General features: G+C 39.7%; 1 protein-coding gene across 3 annotated transcripts in view; it reads right to left on the minus strand.

Moving 5' to 3' along the window:
* Nucleotides 1-23,946, minus strand: part of FAM13A (family with sequence similarity 13 member A) — a 354,436-nt gene that overhangs the window by 200,087 nt on the left and 130,403 nt on the right. For all 3 annotated transcript variants that reach the window (XM_049709015.1, XM_004276998.4, XM_033400352.2), the window contains exon 5: nt 17,218-17,371. In XM_049709015.1, the coding sequence (XP_049564972.1) occupies nt 17,218-17,371 (154 nt within the window). The remainder of the gene's footprint in view (nt 1-17,217; nt 17,372-23,946) is intronic.

Here is a 23,946-nt window from a genome sequence, read left to right on the forward strand (position 1 = left end):
ACATGACCTTCTAATGTTTATCTGTAAGTACTCTACAAAACAAAATGTCTAGGGAGAAAAAATTAGTAATCTGAATTGTAACTATGTGACCCCAAGGTAAGTAATAAGTTTTAAAACTACTTTTATTACCTAATACTTTATACTTATTGATAATCTAATCAGTTTCCACTACTGGAAGGTGCCCATTTGAGTCATGCAAGCAAACAACATCCTATCTTGCTATTTTACCTTTGCGTGTATTAACCATCATTGAATATTTTTTAACCTTCAAACTTAGAAGCAATCTAAAAGGCACAGCTCAGGATCCAAAGAACGGTTTGATCTGACAAAACGAGCAGATGAATTTAGTGTCACCTCTGAGTTCCTCGGTGCTCAAAACGATAACCTACAGATTTTGGTGCATACAAGTTAGTCATTCTTGCTATGTAAGTTCACCCACACAGAGAGACACCACAGCTAATCACAACTATCAAACAACAACATAAAAACCAAAGCATTTTTTATTTTCCATTATGACTCCACTGCTACCCAGTTTGGAGTATTCTTGAAGGGCTAAAAAAAGACTAGTAGTAGTAACAACATGTAGGACTAGAGTCAGAACAACAGAATTCAAGTCCTTCCCTGATACTAAACTGCTATAATAGATACAGAATGAATAATTTGGGTTATTTCTGTACTTCACCTGTAGTCAGTGCTTTGAATTCAAAACCCAGCTGTCATTTACTGCTACTGACCTGGAATAATTTACTCCTTAGATTTCCTCATCTGCAAAACAGAATTAAGGTCACTTACTTTCCAGGATTACTTTGAGAAGTAAATGAGACCATAGGAATAGAAGAACTCAGCACAGTATCTGCATAAAGTCCCCCTTCTCCTTTTCACCCCTCGGTTCCTGCACTGATTTTGTCTGTGTGTTGTAGACTGCAAATTCCCTTAGTGACAGACACATGTCTCATTTTCTGAAGAGGTCCAGCACTTAGTCCAGATCTGTACACAGAGCAGGCATTAAATGAAAAAAAAAAAAAAAGTGAACGTGTTGAAATTAATTTTAGATTATAGCTCTAAATGAAAAAATGGAGACACATGCAATGTTTTTGAGCATGAAAAAGACATGAGAAATGTTCTAGGAAATTTATGTGATACACCAGTTTATATGATAAATGACTCTACAGGAATGGAATAAACTTTGTAATCAGACTTGCCAAAACATATATTGATGTGAGCACGTCTCTTAACTAATCACTGTTCTAAGATTTTTCTTCTGTTCAAAACATTTTAAAGTAACTGTTTTGAGAGTTTGCATGTGAGTCACACAGGAAAATCAGCATAATTATTTTACAACCAGATTTCAATTTTAAAACCAAATGTTAATATTTAATCACTAGTCCCCAACGTAGTGAACTGCTGTGGCTCAAAATGATTATTGACTACTTTTTGTAATCAAATAAATCATTAAAGTACAAGGATTTCCCAGTCCAATAATGTATAAAAAAATAGGACACAGGAATGACATATATTTGAAGACAATTTCTAAATAAATTCACAAAGATATGCTAAGCGATAGCGACACACTGCCTAGTAAAGACAGTCTCACAAAATGTTTGTTTGGAATACAGACTCATCTAGATACTTCTAGATAGATATTTAGTAACATATTAATCACATTATTTTGTGTATGTACATATATATGAGGCTCTACATTAACCCTATATATATGGTATATATACTTGTAATTTATGCACAAAGCATATAAATAGCGTGGATATACTAGGTAGACCAAACGCACAGCCTTCCTGTACGCCTCAGTATCTGCTACCCTCTTGGGTAAATTCAGGACCAATATGGACAAACCATCATCTTTGTCATCCTTTAACCATCTCTTTTCCAATGATTTTCTTTTTTTCTTCCATGTCAGTCACTCTTTCTCATAAACACAACTTAAACCTCATCATCCCTCCAGACAGTTCCACCTCCAAAATGACTACTGCAAACATCCCACTCTCTGTTCACAGCCCCCTACTCTTCTAGCTGGCCTCCTCACCCACTCTCATCTCAAACATTCTCCAGCCTACCTGGAGTCTCCAGGGCCTTCTACAGTGTTGCTCTTTCATATCCTAACTTACACTGCAGGTCCTCTCACCATCTTCACTGCCACCACCTGGGTCCAAGCTGCCATTGTATCTTAAGGTGACTACTGTGATAAACTCCCAGTGGGTCTCCCTGTTTCTGCCTGTCCCTCTCAAAAGTCTATTGTCAGCCTAGCAGTTAGAGTAATCCTTGGAGTAGATAAGTCCTATCACGGCACTCTTCTGATGGATACTAATTAAAAAGTGCCAGGATAAAAATGCAGGTCCTTACAATGACCTGTAAGAGCATACACGATCTGGTCCCTTGTTGTCTATGTGACCCCTTTTCTTCTCACCTTCCCCCTTGCTCACTGTAATCCAACCACACCAGCCTTTGCAACTCTGCTCAGCACACAGACCAGCTATACTTTCATCTCAGCCCTCTGTATAGCTCTTCTCCCCCACCAGCAGTGCTTCTCTCTCAAGGGTCTTCAAGGTTTGCTCCTTTACCTCCTTCAAGTCTCTGCTCAGACGTCCCTCGTCGATGAAACATTTTGTTCATCTTATTTAAATCAGCAAATGACATTTACCAGCACTACTTCTGTCCTCCCCTGCTTTCTCTCCATAGAACATATCACCACCTGACAAAGTACCCATTTCCTTAATCCTTTGTTTATTGCCTGTCGTTTACTGTATCCTCATTAGAATATAAGCTTCAAAAGGGCAGAGACTTCTGTCTATCACTCACTGATGTAGTCCCTGTTCCTAGAACAATGCTTTGCACATGGTAGGCACCTGATGATTATTTAATGAAAGCAGCTTAGATTTCACGGTCCATTATTTCAACCATATTTTTGCCACCAAACTTTGTGTATATAAGTATTTAGGTGATTAAGTTAATTCTTGAGTGCAGATAAGGGAAAAGCTTCACTAAAGTTTGAACTTCAGTCATCTTATGAGAAAAACTCTAAAATTATTCTGAAGCTGGAGAAATGAAACTATGGCTGTTAGATGCCTACTTGAAAGATGTGATTCTCTTAACCCATTTATTCAGAAATATAGCTTTGACTTTCCAGTTTGACAAAATAAAGGCACTTCCACTTATGCTCTTTTTTGAAACCTACAATAAAAATAATGAAAAAGAAAAAGGAAAGCTTCACCTTGAGTAAGAAATGGCCATAACTGTAGACAACCAACTGTGAATACTACTTGTCAAATTCAACAAAATGTGGACCAAAAGCCCAATAGCCAACATACACATTCTCAGACCTCCAGCAGACCACAGATTTCCCCAAATGTCACAGTCCTGAGAGGTCTACCCAAAATTCCTATGACTGAAGTTGCTAGATGTGGTAGACATGGCCAAACCACTGCAAAATCTGGAAAAACCCTGCAGGGCCCGAGGTTCACACACAGAGAATGGCAGGGAAACGGAGCTGCAGGAGGAAGCATGCAGGTACACCTTTGTCCTTATCTTTGCTTTGACCTCCTGGTAGAGGAAGCCTGTCTGGAAGGGAGGCCGATGAGTGTGTTACAGAAGCCACAATCAGTTTTGCAGCCCTGACCAGAGTCAGCTGAGCAGAAATAGACTGACAGCTTGCTACAAATATACTTTACCGATCACATCAACTTCCTGCTCGTGCCAAAGGGATAAAGTAAAAATCTAAAGTATAGTTTAAATCAAATCCATCCTGTTCTTAAAACCTTTCGTCATTTTCCTATTCCTATAAGTTTTAGTTACTTAGTTAAACTCCATCCTAACTTAACTCTAGTATCTAACTTTCTCCTGCTACTTCCTATGGTCCAGCCAGAAATGTTCAGTCACCACTACATGAACCCTCCATGTCCTACAACATCCTTTCTACCTAGAAGGGTTTCTGTTCCCCACAGCTCCCTTCCTCTCCCCAGCAACTTGCTGAAATCCCAGTCATTTTTCACAGAGCCACTTAATACCCCATTCATCCATAAAACTTCCACTTCAAAGAGTTTTATGGTTTATGAATTAATTCATTTTTAAAAAGCAGAACTGGCGAGATACATTAAATACTAAAATTACACTCTTCTGTCCATTGAGGATGCAATCAGATTGTTGCTTCCCAAAGATAAAAAGATGCTTAATTTAACTATACTGAGAAAACTAGAATACTGAATAGTAAAAAATGTCTATAAGTAGCAGGTGTTCCATCATGAGTAACACATCTGATTGGCAACGTTATTTTTCTGCTTTTGACTGTTTTCCTTCTGTTATCAAGCCTGATACCCTTTAAGGTAAAGGGAAGTAAGGTGATATCATAAAGGTGATGTGACCCTAATAATTTCTTTATTTAAAAGCTAAAATTTATTGAAAACTGGCCATCATTATCTCATTTAATCATAACAAACCAAATTAGTTACAGATATTTTTCTTATTTTACAGATGAGGAAGTCAAGGTTGAAGGAGAGATTGAATAATTTGCCCAGAGTCACACAAATTATAAGTTCTAAGCCAATCTGATTCTAGAACTAGAATTCTTAACTCTGCGCTCTAAGCTTATTAATATATTTACTAAAGTATCTCTGACCAGATGGTTTCAAAAGTAAGCCAAAGGCTTCATCAGTTACTCTTCACCCTATATTATCATCCCACCCCACCCCCAAAAAAGTTGCAATACTTTACATTTCTATACTACTTAACTGGCTTTGAAAATACTTCCACAAGTATTAATGGTTTAAATCCCACAACAAATCTATAGGACTTTCACTATTTTATATAGCAGGAAAGAGGAACAGAGATATTATAAATTACCCAGTCACACTGCTGAGTAGCCAGGATACAGACACAACCTTCTTAACCTAATATCAGTGCTCTTTCCAGAACAGTTAAACACTTTAGAAGTATCTGATACCTTTCCTTAGATATGGAAGTCATGAAGTATTCAGTGAATTGTCATGTTTCCCAGTTCCACTCAATTAATTTGAAGACATTCATTGTTATTACTTTTATACTCTGTAGAAATTATGATCATAGACATATTTTCAGTAATATAATGAGTCCAGTCATTACTCAAGGAATTTTCAGTGTCAGGCAATATGTTCACCAGCTTGACAAGCACGAGGCCTGAAATGGCATGGTTTCTACAATTTCAATGGATAGAAACCATACTGTGATAGGTTTCCATCAATGACTGCTAGAACACCAAATGTATGGGCAGGAGTGGTGCGAAAGAAGTGTGAATAGGTAGGGTGAGTTCAAATCATGGAAAGCCTTGTTTATCATGCCAAGACTGAGATATAAGGATAGGTGAAGAGGATCCACTGAAGAATTTTGATATGGGAAGTAGTACGTTCATATTTGCATGACAGGAAGTAACTTAGGCAGTAGAAGATGGAAGATGGTGTCAAGGGCCAGAGCAGAGTCAGGGAAGCCAGTAAAAATGCTACTGTAATAGTCTCCTAAGGCACAGTCAATTCCCAAATGTGGCTGATTATTTGAAATTACCAAGGAAGCCTTTTATTTTTTTTCATCATTAGAATATATTTTGCATTTATATAATATAGAAGACAAAAATAAGTGAGCATTGCTACAAGCAACAACAGAAATAAAATTCATGAGCAATATTCAGCAAAACAAAGCAGACATAAAATGATATATATTGTATGGTTTCTTTTTAAAAAATTCAAAACTGGGCAAAACCAATTTATGGCGAAGATAATGGTTACTTTGGGGGCAGAAAGGAGGGGCCATGACCAGGAAATGGTATGAGGAAGGCTTCCGAGGTGCTGGGAAAGTTCTGTTTCTTGATCTGAGTAGTGCTTATGCTAGTAGGAGTTCACATAACTCACATAAGTCATAAGATTATAGTTAAACTTATGACTTATGCACTTTTCTCTGTGTTATAACTTATTAAGAAAGCTAACACAAAAGCCTTATTTAGTTCACTAAGATCAACAATTGGCAAAGAATTACTGAATATTATTTTAGACACCTACAACGTTCAAGGAACTGCCTTAGGTGATCAAAGATTCCAAGTACATTCCATTAACAAACTTTTTTTTTTCATATTAGTCATCCATTTTATACACATCAGTGTATCCATGTCAATCCCAATCGCCCAATTCATCCCACCACCACCACCACCCACTGCTGCTTTGCACCCTTGGTGTCCATTCGTTTTTTCTCTACTTCTCTGTCTCAATTTCTGCTCAGTAAACTGTTTCATCTGTACCATTTTCTAGATTCCATGTACACGCGTTAATATACAATATTTGTTTTCTCTTTCTGACTTACTTCACTCTGTATGACAGTCTCTAGATCCATCCACGTCTCTACAAATGACCCAATTTCGTTCCTTTTTATGACTGAGTAATATTCCATTGTATATATGTACCACATTTTCTTTATCCATTCATCTGTCGATGGGCACTTAGGTTGCTTCCATGACCTGGCTATTGTAAATACTGCTGCAATGAACACTGGGGTGCATGTGAATTTTTTTTTTTTTTTTTTTTTTTTGCGGTACGCGGGCCTTTCACTGTTGTGGCCTCCCTGTTGCGGAGCACAGGCTCCGGACGCGCAGGCTCAGCGGCCATGGCTCACGGGCCCAGCCGCTCTGCAGCATGTGGGATCCTCCCGGACCAGGGCACAAAACTGCGTCCCCTGCATCGGCAGGTGGACTCTCAACCACTGTGCCACTAGGGAAGCCCGGGGTGCATGTGTCTTTTTGAATTATGGTTTTCTCTGGGTATATGCCCAGCAGTGGGATTGCTGGGTCATATGGTACTTCTTTAAGGAACCTCCATACTGTTCTCCATAGCGGCTGTATCAATTTACATTCCCACCAGCAATGCAAGAGGGTTCCCTTTTCTCCACACCCTCTCCAGCATTTATTGTTTGTAGATTTTCTGATGATGCCCATTCTAACTGGTGTGAGGTGACACCTCATTGTAGTTTTGATTTGCATTTCTCTAATAATTAGTGATGTTGAGCAGCTTTTCATGTTCTTTTGGCCATCTGTATGTCTTCTTTGGAAAAATATCTATTTAGGTCTTCAGCCTATATATGGATTGGTTTGTTTGTTTAATATTGAGCTGCATGAGCTGTTTATATATTTTGGAGATTAATCCTTTGTCCGATGATTCACTTGCAAATATTTTCTCCCATTCTGAGGGTTGTCTTTTTGTCTTGTTTATGGTTTCCATTGCTGTGCAAAAGCTTTGAAGTTTCATTAGGTCCCATTTGTTTATTTTTGTTTTTATTTCCATTACTCTAGGAGGTGGATCAAAAAAGATCTTGCTGTGATTTATGTCAAAGGGTGTTATTCCTATGTTTTCCTCTAAGAGTTTTGTAGTGCCCAGTCTTACCTTTAGGTCTTTAATCCATTTTGAGTTTATTTTTGTGTATGGTGTTAGGGAGTGCTCTAATTTCATTCTTTTACATGGAGCTGTCCAGTTTTCCCAGCAGCACTTATTGAAAAGACTGTCTTTTCTCCATTGTATATCCTTGCCTCCTTTGTCATAGATTAGTTGGTCATAGGTGCGTGGGTTTATCTCTGGGCTTTCTCTCCTGTTCCATTGATCTATATTTCTGTTTTTGTGCCAGTAACATAGTCTTGATTACTGTAGCTTTGCAGTATACTCTGAAGTCAGGGAATCTGATTCCTCCAGCTCCATTTTTTTCCCTCAAGACTGCTTTGGCTATTCTGGGTCTTTTGTGTCTCCATACAAATTTTAAGACATTTTGTTCTACCTCTGTAAAAAATTCCATTGGTACTTTGATAGGGATTGCATTGAATCTGTAGATTGCTTTGGGTAGTATAGTCATTTTCACAATATTGATTCTTCCAATCCAAGAACATGGTATATTTCTCCATCTGTTGGTATCATCTTTAATTTCTTTCATCAGTGTCTTATAGTTTTCTGCATACAGGTCTTTTGTCTCCCTAGGTAGGTTTATTCCTAGGTATTTTATTCTTTTTATTGCAATGGTAAATGGGAGAGTTTCCTTAATTTCTCTTTCAGATTTTTCATCATTAGTGTATAGTAATACAAGATATTTCTTTGCATTAATTTTGTATCCTGCAACGTTACCAAATTCATTGATTAGCTCTAGTAGTTTTCTGGTGGTATCTTTAGGATTCTCTATGTATAGTATCATGTAATCTGCAAACAGTGACAGTTTTACTTCTTCTTTTCCAATTGTATTCCTTTTATTTCTTTTTCTTCTCTGACTGCCGTGGCCAGGACTCCCAAAACTATGTTGAATAATAGTGGTGAGAGTGGACATCCTTGTCTTGTTCCTGATCTTAGGAGAAATGCTTTCAGTTATTCGCCATTGAGAATGATGTTTGCTGTGGATTTGTCATATATGGCCTTTATTATGTTGAAGTAGGTTCCCTCTATGCCTACCTTCTGGAGAGTTTTTATCATAAATGGATGTTGAATTTTGTCAAAAGCTTTTTCTGCATCTACTGAGATGATCATATGGTTTTTATTCTTCAATTTGTTAATATGGTGTATCACATTGACTGATTTGTGTACACTGAAGAATCCTTGCATCTCTGGGATTAATCCCATTTGATTATGGTGCATGATCCTTTTAATGTGTTGTTGGATTCTCTTTGCTAGTATTTTGTTAATGATTTTTGCATCTGTATTCATCAGTGATATTGGTCTGTAATTTTCTTTTTTTGTAGTATCTGTCTGGTTTTGGTATCAAGGTGATGGTAGCCTCGTTGAATGAGTGTGGGAGTGTTCCTTCCTCTGCAATTTTTTGGAAGAGTTTGAGAAGGTTGGGCGTTAGCTCTTCTCTAAATGTGTGATAGAGTTCACCTGTGAAGGCATCTGGTCCTGGACTTTTGTTTGTTGGAAGATTTTTAATCACAGTTTCAATTTCATTACTTGTGATTGGTCTATTCATATTTTCTATTTCTTCCTGATTCAGTCTTGGAAGTTTATACCTTTCTAAAAATTTGTCCATTTCTTCCAGGTTGTCCATTTTATTGGCATAGAGTTGCTTGTAGTAGTCTCTTAGGACGCTTTGTATTTCTGCAGTGTCTGTTGTAACTTCTCCTTTTTCATTTCTACTTTTATTGATTTGAGTCCTCTCCTTCTTTTTCTTGATGAGTCTGGCTAATGGTTTATCAATTTTGTTTATCTTCTCAAAGAACCAGCTTTTACTTTTATTGATCCTTGCTACTGTTTTCTTTGTTTCTGTTTCATTTATTTCTGCTCTGATCTTTATGATTTATTTCCTTCTGCTAACTTTGGGTTTTGTCTGTTCTTCTTTCTCTAGTTCCTTTAGGTGTAAGGTTAGATTGTTAATTTGAGATTTTTCTTGTTTCTTGAGGTAGGCTTGTATTGCTATAAACTTCCCTCTTAGAACTGCTTTTGTTGCATCCCATAGGTTTTGGATCATCGTGTTTTCATTGTCATTTGTCCCTAGGTATTTTTTAATTTCCTCTTTTATTTCTTCAGCGATCTCTTGGTTATTTAGTAACATATTGTTTAACCTCCATGTGTGGTTTTTTTTTTTACATTTTTTTCCCTGTAATTCATTTCTAATCTCATAGCGTTGTGGTCAGAAAAGATGCTTGGTATGATTTCAATTTTCTTCAATTTACTGCGGCTTGATATGTGACCCAAGATGTGATCTATCCTGGAGAATGTTCTGTGCACACTTGAGAAGAAAGTGTAATCTGCTGTTTGGGGATGGAATGTCCTATAAATATCAATTAAATCTATCTGGTCTATTGTATCATTTAAAGCTTGTTTCCTTATTAATTTTCTGTTTGCATGATCTGTCCATTGGTGTAAGTGAGGTGTTAAAGTCCCCCACTATTATTGTGTTACTGTTGATTTCCTCTTTTATAGCTGGTGTACTTCCCAGAACTTCTGCTGTCAGTGTCCTTGTCCCCAAGGTGAGCAACAGCTGCACCCTGCTTCTGCCTTATATATTGAGGTGCTCCTATGTTGGGTGCATATATATTTATAATTGTTATATCTTCTTCTTGGATTCATCCCTTGATCATTATGTAGTGGCCTTCCTTTTCTCTTGTAACATTCTTTATTTTAAAGTCTATTTTATCTGATATGAGTATTGCTACTCCAGCTTTCTTTTGATTTCCATTTGCATGGAATATCTTTTTCCATCCCCTCATTTTCAGTCTCTGTGTGTCCCTAGGTCTGAAGTGGGTCTCTTGTAGATAGCATATATATGGGTCTTGTTTTTGTAACCATTCAGCAAGCCTGTGTCTTTTGGTTGGAGCATTTAATCCATTCACGTTTAAGCTAATTATCGATATGTATGTTCCTATGACCATTTTCTTAATTGTTTTGGGTTTGTTTTTGTAGGTCCTTTTCTTCTCTTGTGTTTCCCACTTAGAGAAGTTCCTGTAGCATTTGTTGTAGAGCTGGTTTGGTGGTGCTGAATTCTCTTAGCTTTTGCTTGTCTGTAAAACTTTTGATTTCTCCATGGAATCTGAATGAGATCCTTGCTGGGTAGAGTAATCTTGGTTGTAGGTTCTTCCCTTTCATCACTTTAAGTATATCATGCCACTCCCTTCTGGCTTGTAGAGTTTCTGCTGAGAAATCAGGTGTTAACCTTATGGGAGTTCCCTTGTATGTTATTTTTCATTTTTCCCTTGCTGCTTTCAATACTTTTTCTTTGTCTTTAATTTTTGCCAGTTTGATTACTATGTGTCTTGGCGTGTTTCTCCTTGGGTTTATCCAGTATGGGACTCTCTGGGCTTCCTGGACTTGGGTGGCTATTTTCTTTCCCACGTTAGGGAAGTTTTTGACTATAATCTCTTCAAATATTTTCTCAGGTCCTTTATCTCTCTGTTCTCCTTCTGGGACCCCTATAATGTGAATATTGGTGTGTTTAATGTTGTCCCAGAGGTCCCTTAGGCTGTGTTCATTTCTTTTCATTCTTTTTACTTTATTCTGTTCTGCGGCAGTGAATTCCACCATTCTGTCTTCCAGGTCAGTTATCCATTTTTCTGCCTCAGTTATTCTGCTATTGATTCCTTCTAGTGTAGTTTTTTTTTTCAGTTATTGTATTGTTCATCTCTGTTTGTTTGTTCTTTAATTCTTCTAGGTCTTTGTTAAATATTTCTTTCATCTTCTCAATCTTTGCCTCCATTCTTTTTCCGAGGTCCTGGATCATCTTCACTATCATTATTCTGAATTCTTTTTATGGAAGGTTGCCTATCTCCACTTCATTAAGTTGTTCTTCTAGGGTTTTATCTTGTTTCTTCATCTGGTACATAGCCCTCTGCCTTTTCATCTTGTCTATTTTTCAGTGAATGTGGTTTTTGCTCCACAGGCTGCAGGATTGTAGTTCTTCTCGCTTCTGCTGTCTGCCCTCTGGTGGATGAGGCTATCTAAGAGGCTTGTGGAAGTTTCCTGATGGGAGGGAATGGTGGTGGGTAGAGCTGGCTGTTGCTCTGGTGGGCAGAGCTCAGTAAAACTTTAATCAGCCTGTCTGCTGATGGGTGGGGCTGGGTTCCCTCCCTGTTGGTTGTTTGGCCTGAGGCAACCTAACACTGGAGCATACCCGGGCTCTTTGGTGGGGCTAATGGCAGACTCTGGGAGGGCTCACACCAAGGTGTACTTCCCAGAACTTCTGCTGTCAGTGTCCTTGTCCCCAAGGTGAGCAACAGCTGCACCCTGCTTCTGCAGGAGACCCTCCAACACTAGCAGGTAGGTCTGGTTCAGTCTCCTACGGGGTCACTGCTCCTTCCCCTGGGTCCCCATGTGCACACTACTTTGTGTGTGCCCTCCAAGAGTGGAGTCTCTGTTTCCCCCAGTCCTGCCGAAGTCCTGCAATCAAATCCCGCTAGCCTTCAAAGTCTGATTCCCTAGGAATTCCTCCTCCCGTTGTCAGACCCCCAGGTTGGGGAGCCTGACGTGTGGCTCAGAACCTTCACTCCACTGGGTGGATTTCTGTGGTATAAGTGTTCTCCAGTTTGTGAGTCACACACACAACGATTATGGGATTTGATTTTATTGTGATAGCACCGCTCCTACCATCTCATTGCGGCTTCTTTGTCTTTGCATGTGGGGTGGCTTTATGGTGAGTTCCAGTGTCTTCCTGTTGATGATTGTTCAGCAGTTAGTTGTGATTCTGGTGTTCTCGAAAGAGGGAGTGAGAGCATGTCCTTCTACTCCACCATCTTGAACCAATCTCCAAGGAAGCCTTTTAAAATACAGGTTTTAGAGCCCTGCCTTGAGTTTTCTGACTCCGTCTGGGTTACCAGGTACATGTGATAATGGGCCAGGTGTAGAATTCTCCTGCCTGAATGAGAGGCTATGAGGAAGCACCAGTGAGGGTGGGAGAGATTTATGAGATACCTAAGCAGCAGAATGAACAGGTGATCTTCAAGGGCAAGGAAAGATGATGAGACAATCCACAGGACATGCAGGTACAGGTGAGTATTAGGTAGTTAGATATAGATGTAGGGTTTGCCAGGGAGAGCTCTAGACTGAAGGCCTAAGAATGAACCTAGGAAATAATGTTTAAATCTGACTCAGAAGGAAGAGACCTCAAAGGAGATGGAAGAGAGGCCAGAGAAATAGGAAGATAAGAACAATTCAAAATTTATTCAAGCATGTAATGGGGAAAGTTTGGCTTGTGGACAGAGCATAAGGGGCCTAAATTCCAAGAAAATAAGTTTTGATTGTATATTGTCAGCAAAAGTGGGGGAGAGCAAAACAATAACAGCAAACGGTTTGCTTACTTGAGTCAAGACTATGCTATGATCAGGTTTGTTTTGGGGGAACATCATTCTATCACTGGTAGAAAGGAGATGGAGAGAGGGTGAGTCTAGAGGTGGGAGAACAGCTTGAAATTGTGTGGCTGTCATAAGGGCCTAATCTAAAGCATTGGGGGGTGGGGTGGACACAAGACACCCGTTTCAAGAGCGATGTCTAAGGCAGAATGTGAGTCCCAGCGGGAATGGTAAAGGTGGAGGAGTTAAGGGCAAACTAAGGCTTCCAGCTTGGCAGACCGGTGGCCGGCAAACTAAGGTTGGAGAGGGTAGAACGTAGACAAAGTTTTGGTGATGATGTTGTAAGCGTGAGCAATTTCAGGCACCACATGGTTTTTCATGGGTAGTGAGAAATATGGCTCTATTGCTCTGCCAGTAGGTTGAGGCTAGGAGTTATGAGTTAGAAGTCATCAGCAGTATGGGAACTGAAGTAAAAGACAGTCACCCAGGCAGATACATATTTAGTGAGAATAAGTGACGACCAGTGGTGATTGTCAGGAAAGGGTGAACGTAGTACTCAGAATCAGATCTAATGCTACAGATGCTGCCTGATCTACACCAAGTACAGGGAGACATACATTCTTTATTCTAAATATTACTCAGTATACTCAGTGAATCAATCAGTTTGTTTTTTTGGCAATCACATCACACTGACATTTCATACTGTGTTAGAAGTTAACTAAAATCCATGCATATTTTAATTGAACTATTATTAATTAATTTTGGTCTTCTCTTGACCATGGACCTAAGTAGAGGACTTTCCAATTATACTGATTCCATCAGACGTGATGCTTTTGTTGCAAGAAACAGACTACTGCACTAAAAGTAGTTTATCCTATGATGACATTTATTTCCCTCTCATAACTATAAGTCCAGAGGTATGTGTGTTGAGGGTTGGCTCAGCAGATGAGCAACGATGAGGAACTGAGTCTTTCTCCTCCTTTAGCTGCCAACCTCAGTGTGTCAGTGGTACATTCATCAAGGGCAAAAGGTGATGGTGGCAGCGCCCCACATTCTGCTTTCATATGAGAACATCTGATAGCAGGATGGGAGCAGGGGCATGTTGACCCAGAGGCCTACTCTCTTTTTTATTAAAATTTAAATAATAATTTACCTACAGTAAAATGCATAAATTTTAGGTGTACAGTTGAAAGAGTTTTGACAAATGCATACACCCATATAACCCACTTCCCTATTGAGAACATTTTCATCACCCCAGAGGGCCCCCTGGGGTACTTTCTTCGTCAGTCATCACCACTGCTGCCACCCCGAACCCCACCCAGAGGCAACCACAGCTCTGATCTCTTAAATCATTCTCTTTTTGGTAATCAGGAATGAAAATATTTCCCAGAGCCCTCTGCCCCCAGCACACTTTCCCTTACATCTCCTTGGCCCGAACTGGGTCACAGCCGACCTTTAAGTCAATCACTGACTAAAGAGGACAGTATTATAGACCATTTATGACTCATCCATCTGTTGGGGCCCGTCTGACCTAAGCACACTGCTGCAGACCCAAATACAACTGGGTTTTGGGAGTTTTTTTACAGCAAGAAAGAATAGGGAAAGGGCTATATACACACACACCATTTTGTTGGTCTACGTATCCAGCCATCCAGTATCTGACCTATTCTTCCAGCTTTATTTCACTCACAACAGTGCTAAGTATGTGCTCGTTCAAGCCAATGATTAAAATACTGAGAATGACACAAACCAATGTAGAGACCTCCCCTGAACTGAACAGCAATCTATGTTCCAACACTCCGGTCAAAGTTCTTCATCCTGGTCCAAATGCAACCAAATCTGTATTTGTCTGGGTCTCCAAGTTTCATTTAGCCCACAAGGGTATCATGAGAATGTCATCCAACACTTGGGCTCCTACACTGGGGCACACAGAGGTGTGTCAGTGGATAGGTTTAGTACTTTTTCCCTTTAAAAGCCCTTTTCTCTGTCTCAGTACGTTTTACGAGCCTCAGATTATTCTCAGCTCAGATATTTCGAGTCTCTGTCACTGTAGTTATTTATCACTTCTTCCGTGCCTGTTGACTCTTTCTGTATACATCCTTCTAAAAGCTGAGCTCACAAGAATGACACCTTGTTTTTCTTAGCTGCTCTTCCATTCTTCCTATTTTTCAGTATGTTAATGATATCCTAGTGAACCTCCCAATCCCTTTTCAATCCAGCTTCCTTTTGGCTTATCTCTAATGTTTCTACGATCTTAGGAATTTTAGAAAAATCTTTCTAAACAATGTCCAGGTTTACATATCTAACCATGGCTAGCACATTCTTTATTGTTATGGATCTTAAAATGGCCCTGGTACATCCCATTAAACTAATTTCCATAACTTCCATTCAATCCTTATTGGTTATAATTAGGTCCAGAAAACCATGCTTCCTTGTTGCATTATTTAGCATCTCAGAGGTAAGACTATCAGCAAGATCAGTAAAAAAACCGCATTAAGGGCTTCCCTGGTGGCGCAGTGGTTGAGAGTCCGCCTGCCAATGCAGGGGACACGGGTTCGTGCCCCGGTCCGGGAAGATCCCACATGCCGTGGAGCGGCTGGGCCCGTGAGCCATGGCCGCTGAGCCTGCGCGTCCGGAGCCTGTGCTCCGCAACGGGAGAGGCCACAACAGTGAGAGGCCCGCGCACCACACACAAAAAAAGACAACCGCATTAAGTATTCTGCTTTAACAGAAAGATGCTTCAGAGTATAGACATGGAGTTCCCAATGATGACATTTATCTGCCTCTAGGCCAGATTTGAAACTTGCATTATGAGAGCAGCAGTCATATTCATCCACCTAAGACATCTGCATTTGACTCCCTCAGTGTTTTCAGTTTATGTATCTTGTACTCTCATGCTTAAACCTAGTAGCTCAAGGATTTCCATGCAGGGCACGCTTCCACAGATCTCAACAGGTGTTTATTTGTACAGCATGTAAGCTCCTGTTGGTGTATTCTAGTGATTATGTGTATCTCAGCAAGTCTGTCTTGCTTAGGAGATGATATTTATCTATTTTCATTCTATTTTAGGTTTACCATATTATCTTATCAGCCCTAGTTAAAACGTATATGTGTTAAAAAGCGTTTATCCGTGATAGAGCTGAAACAAAGTCAGTCACTTTTTAATATTTTAAAAAGAGACCCTTTGCAAAGCACTATAGGAGTCAGATAAACATATTTAAGGTAGATTTTTTTCTATTTAGAAACTTATTTTAATTTTTCACAGAAAAACTGATACAAGTTACTTTGTTTTAATATTCTCTTGTGAATCACTGATATTTTCTCAGCTACCACATTACCTCCACTTTATGCTACACTTGATATTCTCCAAAGTAGCTCATTTTATCTGAGCATTGTTCTTCCTTTTCCTCAGAGTTCAGTTTAAAGTTCTCTTTATCAGGTTGGCAAGATTCTTGTCAAATGCATTCCTCTCATAGTACGCTGTCCCCTATAGGGAGTCTGTTGTATTCACACATGAGCCCTAGTTAAGAAAACCTCATTTCGGTCTTTGCCGTTTTGGTTGGGTGCTACACGATAGCGCTTACCTTTCATTTCTTCTTCAAAGTCATGCCTCAACTGGAAGAAGAAATGAAAATAGCCCTTCAGTGCCCAAACCAAATGCCATATGAATCAACAAGAGTATAGTGTGGTCTGTCAATGTGATAAGTCTCAGGAAACCTCCTGAAGGAACCTCCCATATCAGTTCCATCAAGATTCACCTCAATATGAATGAGAAAGAAATAAGACGCCTTCCCTCTAGTCCCTACCTGAAGGACTGGCTTTGGATGTTTATCCTCTGACTCTCGGTTGTAAATCTTTAGAGAACGACATGCATTAACCTAATGTGTAAAAGATATGTTATAAATTATCAGCCAATGATAAAAAGATTTAGATAGTATTGTCAAGATTCCTCTATAGGTTTTAAAACTAGCCTCCTTTACTGGTGACAGTTACCAAGGACCACATATAGGGGACTTACAGTCGCAAGTTGAACTTGGAAGTGTGCCAGGAACAAAAGAGACAAAAAGACATAGTAATACTGTCTGCAGGAATCCACAGTCTACTTGGTAACCTAACACTGCTGGACACAGACCTCAGCACGTATCCCTGCTATTAACACCAGGTGCACCCAACTGACCGTACCTCTGGGCTCATGTAAGTGCTTTTGAGATGATTTTATAGCAGTAAGGAAACATCAATCCACAATCATTCTCCAATCTTAGAAGAATATATATCAGTTTAACACACACTTGATACAGAGAATAGATTTCGTAAAAAGAATTCAACGTAGGAATACTAATCTGAAGGTATATCCATAAGGAATATTTATAACAGAGAATGATTAAATAAAATACCTTCCATTAAAAATAGAGCAATACTGAAAATTAAACACCACAGTTACTTACTTTTACTATGATAAGCCTCGCTCGGTTTTCACACCTCTGGTTATCATTTTCTACATACTCCACTTCAAACAGGGTATTATAATTTTCTAATATTTTAGCCATTATCTTGTTGCAGAGGTCCTGCTCTTTCATGCCTTCAAGCCCAGGAGACACACTAGAAATAAGGGGAAAAAATTGAGAGAAATTACTTTGTAAAAACACAACTGGCAGCACAGCCGACTCAGGTTTATACTTTGACCTTTCCTGAACGATGGATCAGCCTTCCTATAAATACACACAGGATTTTAAGTAAGTTCTATGGTGACACACAGGATGTTGCTGGGACAACTGGCAAGTTCCCAAGATCTGAATTAATAACTTGTGCTGAATAAGAAAAGTACATGTTGCTCAGGAAGAGGGCACAGGTTAACATGAGTGCAATCGATAATGCTTTATACATATTAAAAGTGCTGCATATAAAGTAACATTTATAAAAAAGTAAAAGCTAGAGAGAGACCTTCAAGATGGCGGAGGAGTAAGACACGGAGGTCACCTTCCTCCCCACAAATACATCAGAAATACATCTACACGTGGAACAGCTCCTACAGAACCCCTACTGAACACCGGCAGAAGACCTCAGACCTCCCAAAAGGCAAGAAACTCACCACGTACCTGCGTAGCGCGAAAGATAAAATAAAACACAGAGACAAAAGAATAGGGACGGGACCCGCACCAGTTGCGGGGGGGAGCTGTGAAGGAGGAAAAGTTTCCACACACTAGAAGCCCCTTCGCGGGCGGAGACTTAGGGTGGTGGAGGGGGGAAGCTTCGAAGCCGCGGAGGACAGCGCAGCCACAGGGGTGCGGAGGGCAAAGCGGGGAGATTCCCGCACAGAGGATCGGTGCCGACCGGCACTCACCAGCCCGAGAGGCTTGTCTGCTCACCTGCCGGGGCGGGCGGGGCTGGGAGCTGAGGCTCGGGCTTCGGTTGGAGCACCAGGAGAGGACTGGGGTTGGCGGCGTGAGCACAGCCTGCAGGGGGTTAATGCGCCACGGCTAGCCGGGAGGGAGTCCGGGGAAAAGTCTGGACCTGCCGAAGAGGCGAGAGACTTTTTCTTGCCTCTGTTTCCTGGTGCGCGAGGAGAGGGGATTAAGAGCAGCGCTTAAAGGATCTCCACACATGGGCGCGAGTCGCGGCTAACAGCGCGGACCCCAGAGACGGGCATGAGACGCTAAGACTGCTACTGCCGCCACCAAGAAGCCTGTGTGGGAGCACAGGTCACTATCCACAACCCCCTTCCAAGAGCCTGTGCAGCCCGCCACTGCCAGGGTCCCAGGATCCAAGGACAACTTCCCCGGGAGAACACACGACGCGCCTTACACTGGTGCAACGTCACGCCGGCCTCTGCCGCTGCAGGCTCGCCCCGCCCTCCGTGCCCCTCCCTCCCACCGGCCTGAGTGAGCCAGAGCCCCCGAATCAGCAGCTCCTTTAACCCCGTCCTGTCTGAGCAAAGAACAGACGCCCTCCGGCGACCTACACGTAGACGCAAGGCCAAATCCAAAGTTGAACCCCAAGAACTGTGCAAACAAAGAAAGGGAAATCTCTCCCAACAGCCTCAGCAGCAGCAGATTAAATCTCCACAATCAACTTCATGTACCCTGCATCTGTGGAATACATGAATAGACAACGAGGCAACCCAAATTCAGGAGGTGGACTTTGGGAGCAACTGTAGACTTGGGGTTTCCTTTTGGCATCTAATTTGTTTCTAGTCTTACGTTTATCTTAGTTTAGTATTTAGAGTTTATCATCATTGGTAGATTTGGTTATTGATTTGGTTGCTCTCTTCCTTTTTTTCTTTTAATATATAGATATGTATATATAATTTACCTATTTCTCTTTTTGTGAGTGTGTATGTGTATGCTTCTTTGTGTAATTTTGTCTGTACAGCTTTGCTTTTACTATTTGTCCTAGGGTTCTGTCTGTCCTTTTTCTTTTCTTTTCTTTAGTAGAGTTTTTAGCGCTTGTTATCATTGGTGGATTTGTTTTTTGGTTTGGTGGCTCTCTTTTTCTTTCCTTTACTACTTAAAAATTTTTTTTAATTTTTAATAATATTTAGTTTTTATTTTTCTTTCTTTCCTTTTTCCTCCCTTTTCTTCTGAGCCATGTGGCTGACAGGGTCTTCAGCCGGGTGTCAGGCCTGTGCCTCTGAGTTGGGAGAGCCAAGATCAGGACACTGGTCCACCAGAGACCTCCTGGCTCCACGTAATATCAAACAGTGAAAGCTCTCCCAGAGATATCCAGCTCAACACTAAGACCCAGCTCCACTCAACAACCAGCAAGCTACAGTGCAGGACACCCTATGCTAAACAATGAGCAAGACAGCACCCCAACCACACCCATTAGCACAGAGGTTGCCTAAAATCATAAGGCCACAGGCACCCCAAAACACACCACCAGACGTGATCCTCCCCACCAGAAAGACAAGATCCAGCCTCATCCACCAGAACACAAGCACAAGTCCCCTCCACCAGGAAGCCTACACAACCCACTGAACCAACCTTAGCCACTAAGGGGGAGATACCAAAAACAACGGGAACTACGAACTTGCAGCCTGCAAAAAGGAGACCCCAAACACACTAAGTTAAGCAAAATGAGAACACAGAGAAACACACAGCTGATGAAGGAACAAGGTAAAACCCCATCAGACCAAACAAATGAAGAGGATACAGGCAGTCTACCTGAAAATGAATTCAGAGTAATGATAGTAAAGATGATCCAAAATCTTGGAAATAGAATGGAGAAAATACAAGAAACATTTAACAAGAACCTAGAAGAACTAAAGAGCAAACAAACAATGATGACCAACACAATAAATTAACTTAAAAATTCTCTAGAAGGAATCAATAGCAGAATAACTGAGGCAGAAGAACGGATAAGTGACCTGGAAGATAAAATAGTGGAAATAACTACTGCAGAGCAGAATGAAGAAAAAAGAATGAAAAGAATTGAGGACAGTCTCAGAGACCTCCGGGACAACATTAAACGCACCAACATTCGAATTCTAGGGGCCCCAGAAGAAGAAGAGAAAAAGGGACAGAAAATATTTGAAGAAATTAGTTGAAAACTTCCCTGATATGGGAAAGGAAATAGTCAATCAGGTCCAGGAAGTGCAGAGAGTCCCATACAGGATAAATCCAAGGAGAAACATGTCAAGACATATATTAATCAAACTATCAAAAATCTAATACGAAGAAAAATTATTAAAAGCAGCAAGGGAAAAATAACATACAAGGGAACTGCCGTAAGGTTAACAGCTGATCTTCCAGCAGAAACTCTGCAAGCCAGAAGGGAGTGGCAGGACAAATTTAAAGTGATGAAAGGGGAAAACCTGCAACCAAGATTACTCTACCCAGCAAGGATCTCATTCAGATTAGACGGAGAAATTTAAACCTTTACAGACAAGCAGAAGCTAAGAGAATTCAGCACCAACAAACCAGCTTTAAAACAAATGCTATAGGAACTTCTCTAGGTAGGAAACACAAGAAAAGGAAAAGACCTACAATGACAAACCCAAAACAATTAAAAAAACGGTAACAGGAACATACATATCGATAACTACCTTAAATGTAAATGGATTAAGTGCTCCAAACAAAAGACACAGACTGGCTGAATGGATAAAAAAACAAGACCCGTATATATGCAGTCTACCAGAGACCCACTTCAAAACTAGGGACACATACAGACTGAAAGTGAGGGGATGGAAAAAGATATTCCATGCACATGGAAATCAAAAGAAAGCTGGAGTAGCAATTCTCATATTTTGTTTTAAAGACAAAATGGTCTTTAAAATATAGACTATACAAGAGACAAAGAAGGACACTACATAATGATCAAGGGATCAATCCAAGAAGACGATATAACAATTTTAAATATTTATGCACCCAACATAGGAGTACCTCAATAAATATGGCAAATGCTAACAGCCATAAAAGGTGAAAATGACAGTAACACAATCATAGTAGGGGACTTTAACACCCCACTTTCACCAATGGACAGATCATCCAAAATGAAAATAAATAAGGAAACACAAGCTTTAAATGATACACTAAACAAGATGGACTTAATTGATATTTATAGGACATTCCATCCACAAACAACAGAATACACTTTCTTCTCAAGTGCTCATGGAACATTCTCCAGGATAGATCATATCCTGGGTCACAAATCAAGCCTTGGTAAATTTAACAAAATTGAAATCTTATCAAGTATCTTTTCTGACCACAACACTAGGAGACCAGATATCAGTAACAGGAAAAAGTCTATAAAAAATACAAACACATGGAGGCTAAACAATACACTACTAAATAACCAAGAGATCACTGAAGAAATCATAGAGAATATCAAAAAATACCTAGGAACAAATGACAATGAAAACATGATGACCCAAAACCTATGGGATGCAGCAAAAGCAGTTCTAAGAGGGAAGTTTATAGCAATACAATCCTACCTCAAGAAACAAGAAACATCTCAAATTAACAATCTAACATTACACCTAAAGCAATTAGAGAAAGAAGAACTAAAAAACCCCAAAGTTAGCAGAAGGAAAGAAATTATAAAGATCAGATCAAAATAAATGAAGGAAACAACAGCAAAGATGAATAATACTAAAAGCTGGTTCTTTGAGAAGATAAACAAAGGTGAGAAACCTTTAGCAGACTCATCAAGAAACAATGGAGAAGACTGAAATCAGTGAAATTACAAGTGAAGAAGGTGAAGTAACAACAGGCAATGCAGAAATACAAAGGATCATGAGAAATTCTTACAAGCAACTATATGCCAATAAAATGGACAACCTGAAAGAAATGGACAAATTCTTAGAAACGTACAACCTTTTGAGACTGAACTAGGAAGATATAGAAAATGTAAACAGACCAATCAGAAGCACTGAAATTGAGACTGTGATTAAAAATCTTCCAACAAACAAAAGCCCAGGACCAGATGGCTTCACAGGTGATTTCTATCAAACATTTAGAGAAGATCTAACACCTATCCTTCTCAAACTTTTCCAAAATATAGCAGAGGGAGAAACACTGCCAAACTCATTCTACGAGGCCACCATCACCCTGATACCAAAACCAAACAAAGATGTCACAAAGAAAGAAAACTACAGCCCAATATCACTGATGAACATAGATGCAAAAATTCTCAACAAAATACTAGAAAACTGAATCCAACAGCACATTACAAGGATCATATATCACGGCCAAGTAGGGTTTACCGCACGAATGCAAGAATTCTTCAGTACACGCAAATTACTCAAAGTGATAAACCATATTAACAAATTGAACCATATGATCATCTCAATAGATGGAGAAAAAGCGTTTGACAAAATTCAACACCCACTGATGATGAAAACACTCCAGAAAGTAGGCATAGAGGGAACTTACTTCAACATAATAAAGGCCATATATGACAAACCCACAGCCAACATCGCTCTCAATGGTGAAAAACTGAAACCATTGCCTCTAAGATCAGGAAGACGACAACGTTGTCCACTCTCACCACTATTATTCAACATAGTTTTGGAAGTTTTAGCAACAGCAATCAGAGAAGAAAAATAAAGAAAAGGAATCCAAATTGGAAAAGAAGAAGTAAAGCTGTCACTGTTTGCAGATGACATAATACTATAAATAGAGAATCCTAAAGATGCTACCAGCAAACTACTTGAGCTAATCAATGAATTTGGTAAAGTAGCAGGATACATTAATGCACAGAAATCTCTTGCATTCCTATACAATAATGATGAAAAATCTGAAGGCGAAATTAAGGAAACACTTTCATTTATCATTGCAACAAAAAGAATAAAATACCTAGGAATAATCCTACCTAAGGAGACAAAAGACCTGTAGGTAGAAAACTATAAGACACTGATGAAAGAAATTAAAGATGATACAAACAGATGGAGAGATATACCATGTTCTTGAATTGGAAGAATCAACATTGTGAGAATGGCTATACTACCCAAAGCAATCTACAGATTAAATGCAATCTGTATCAAACTACAAATGGCATTATTATTCACAGAACTAGAAAAAAAATTTCACAATGTGTATGGAAACACAAAAGACCCCGAATAGCCAAAGCAATCTTGAGGAAGAAAAACGGAGCTGGAGGAATCAGGCTCCCTGACTTCAGACTATACTGCAAAGCTACAGTAATCAAGACAGTATGGTACTGGCACAAAAACAGAAATATAGATCAATGGAACAGGAGAGAAAGCCCAGAGATAAACCCACACACATATGGTCACCTCATCTTTGATTAAGGAGGCAAGAATATACAATGGAGAAAAGACAGCCTCTTCAATAAGTGGTGCTGGGAAAACTGGACAGCTACATGTAAAAGAATGAAATTAGAACACTCCCTAACACCATACACAAAAATAAACTCAAAATGGATTAAAGACCTAAATGTAAGGCCAGACACTATCAAACTCTTAGAGGAAAACATAGGCAGAACACTGTGACATACATCACAGCAAGATCCTTTTTGACTCACCTCCTAGAGTAATGGAAATAAAAACAAAAATAAACAAATGGGACCTAATGAAACTTAAAAGCTTTTGCACAGCAAAGGAACACATAAACAAGACGAAAAGACAACCCTCAGACTGGGAGAAAATATTTGCAAATGAAGCAACTGGCAAAGGATTAATCTCCAAAATTTATAAGAAGCTCATACAGCTCAATATC

The sequence above is a fragment of the Orcinus orca genome, chromosome 4 (assembly GCF_937001465.1).
Source record: "Orcinus orca chromosome 4, mOrcOrc1.1, whole genome shotgun sequence".
Lineage (NCBI taxonomy): Eukaryota > Metazoa > Chordata > Mammalia > Artiodactyla > Delphinidae > Orcinus > Orcinus orca.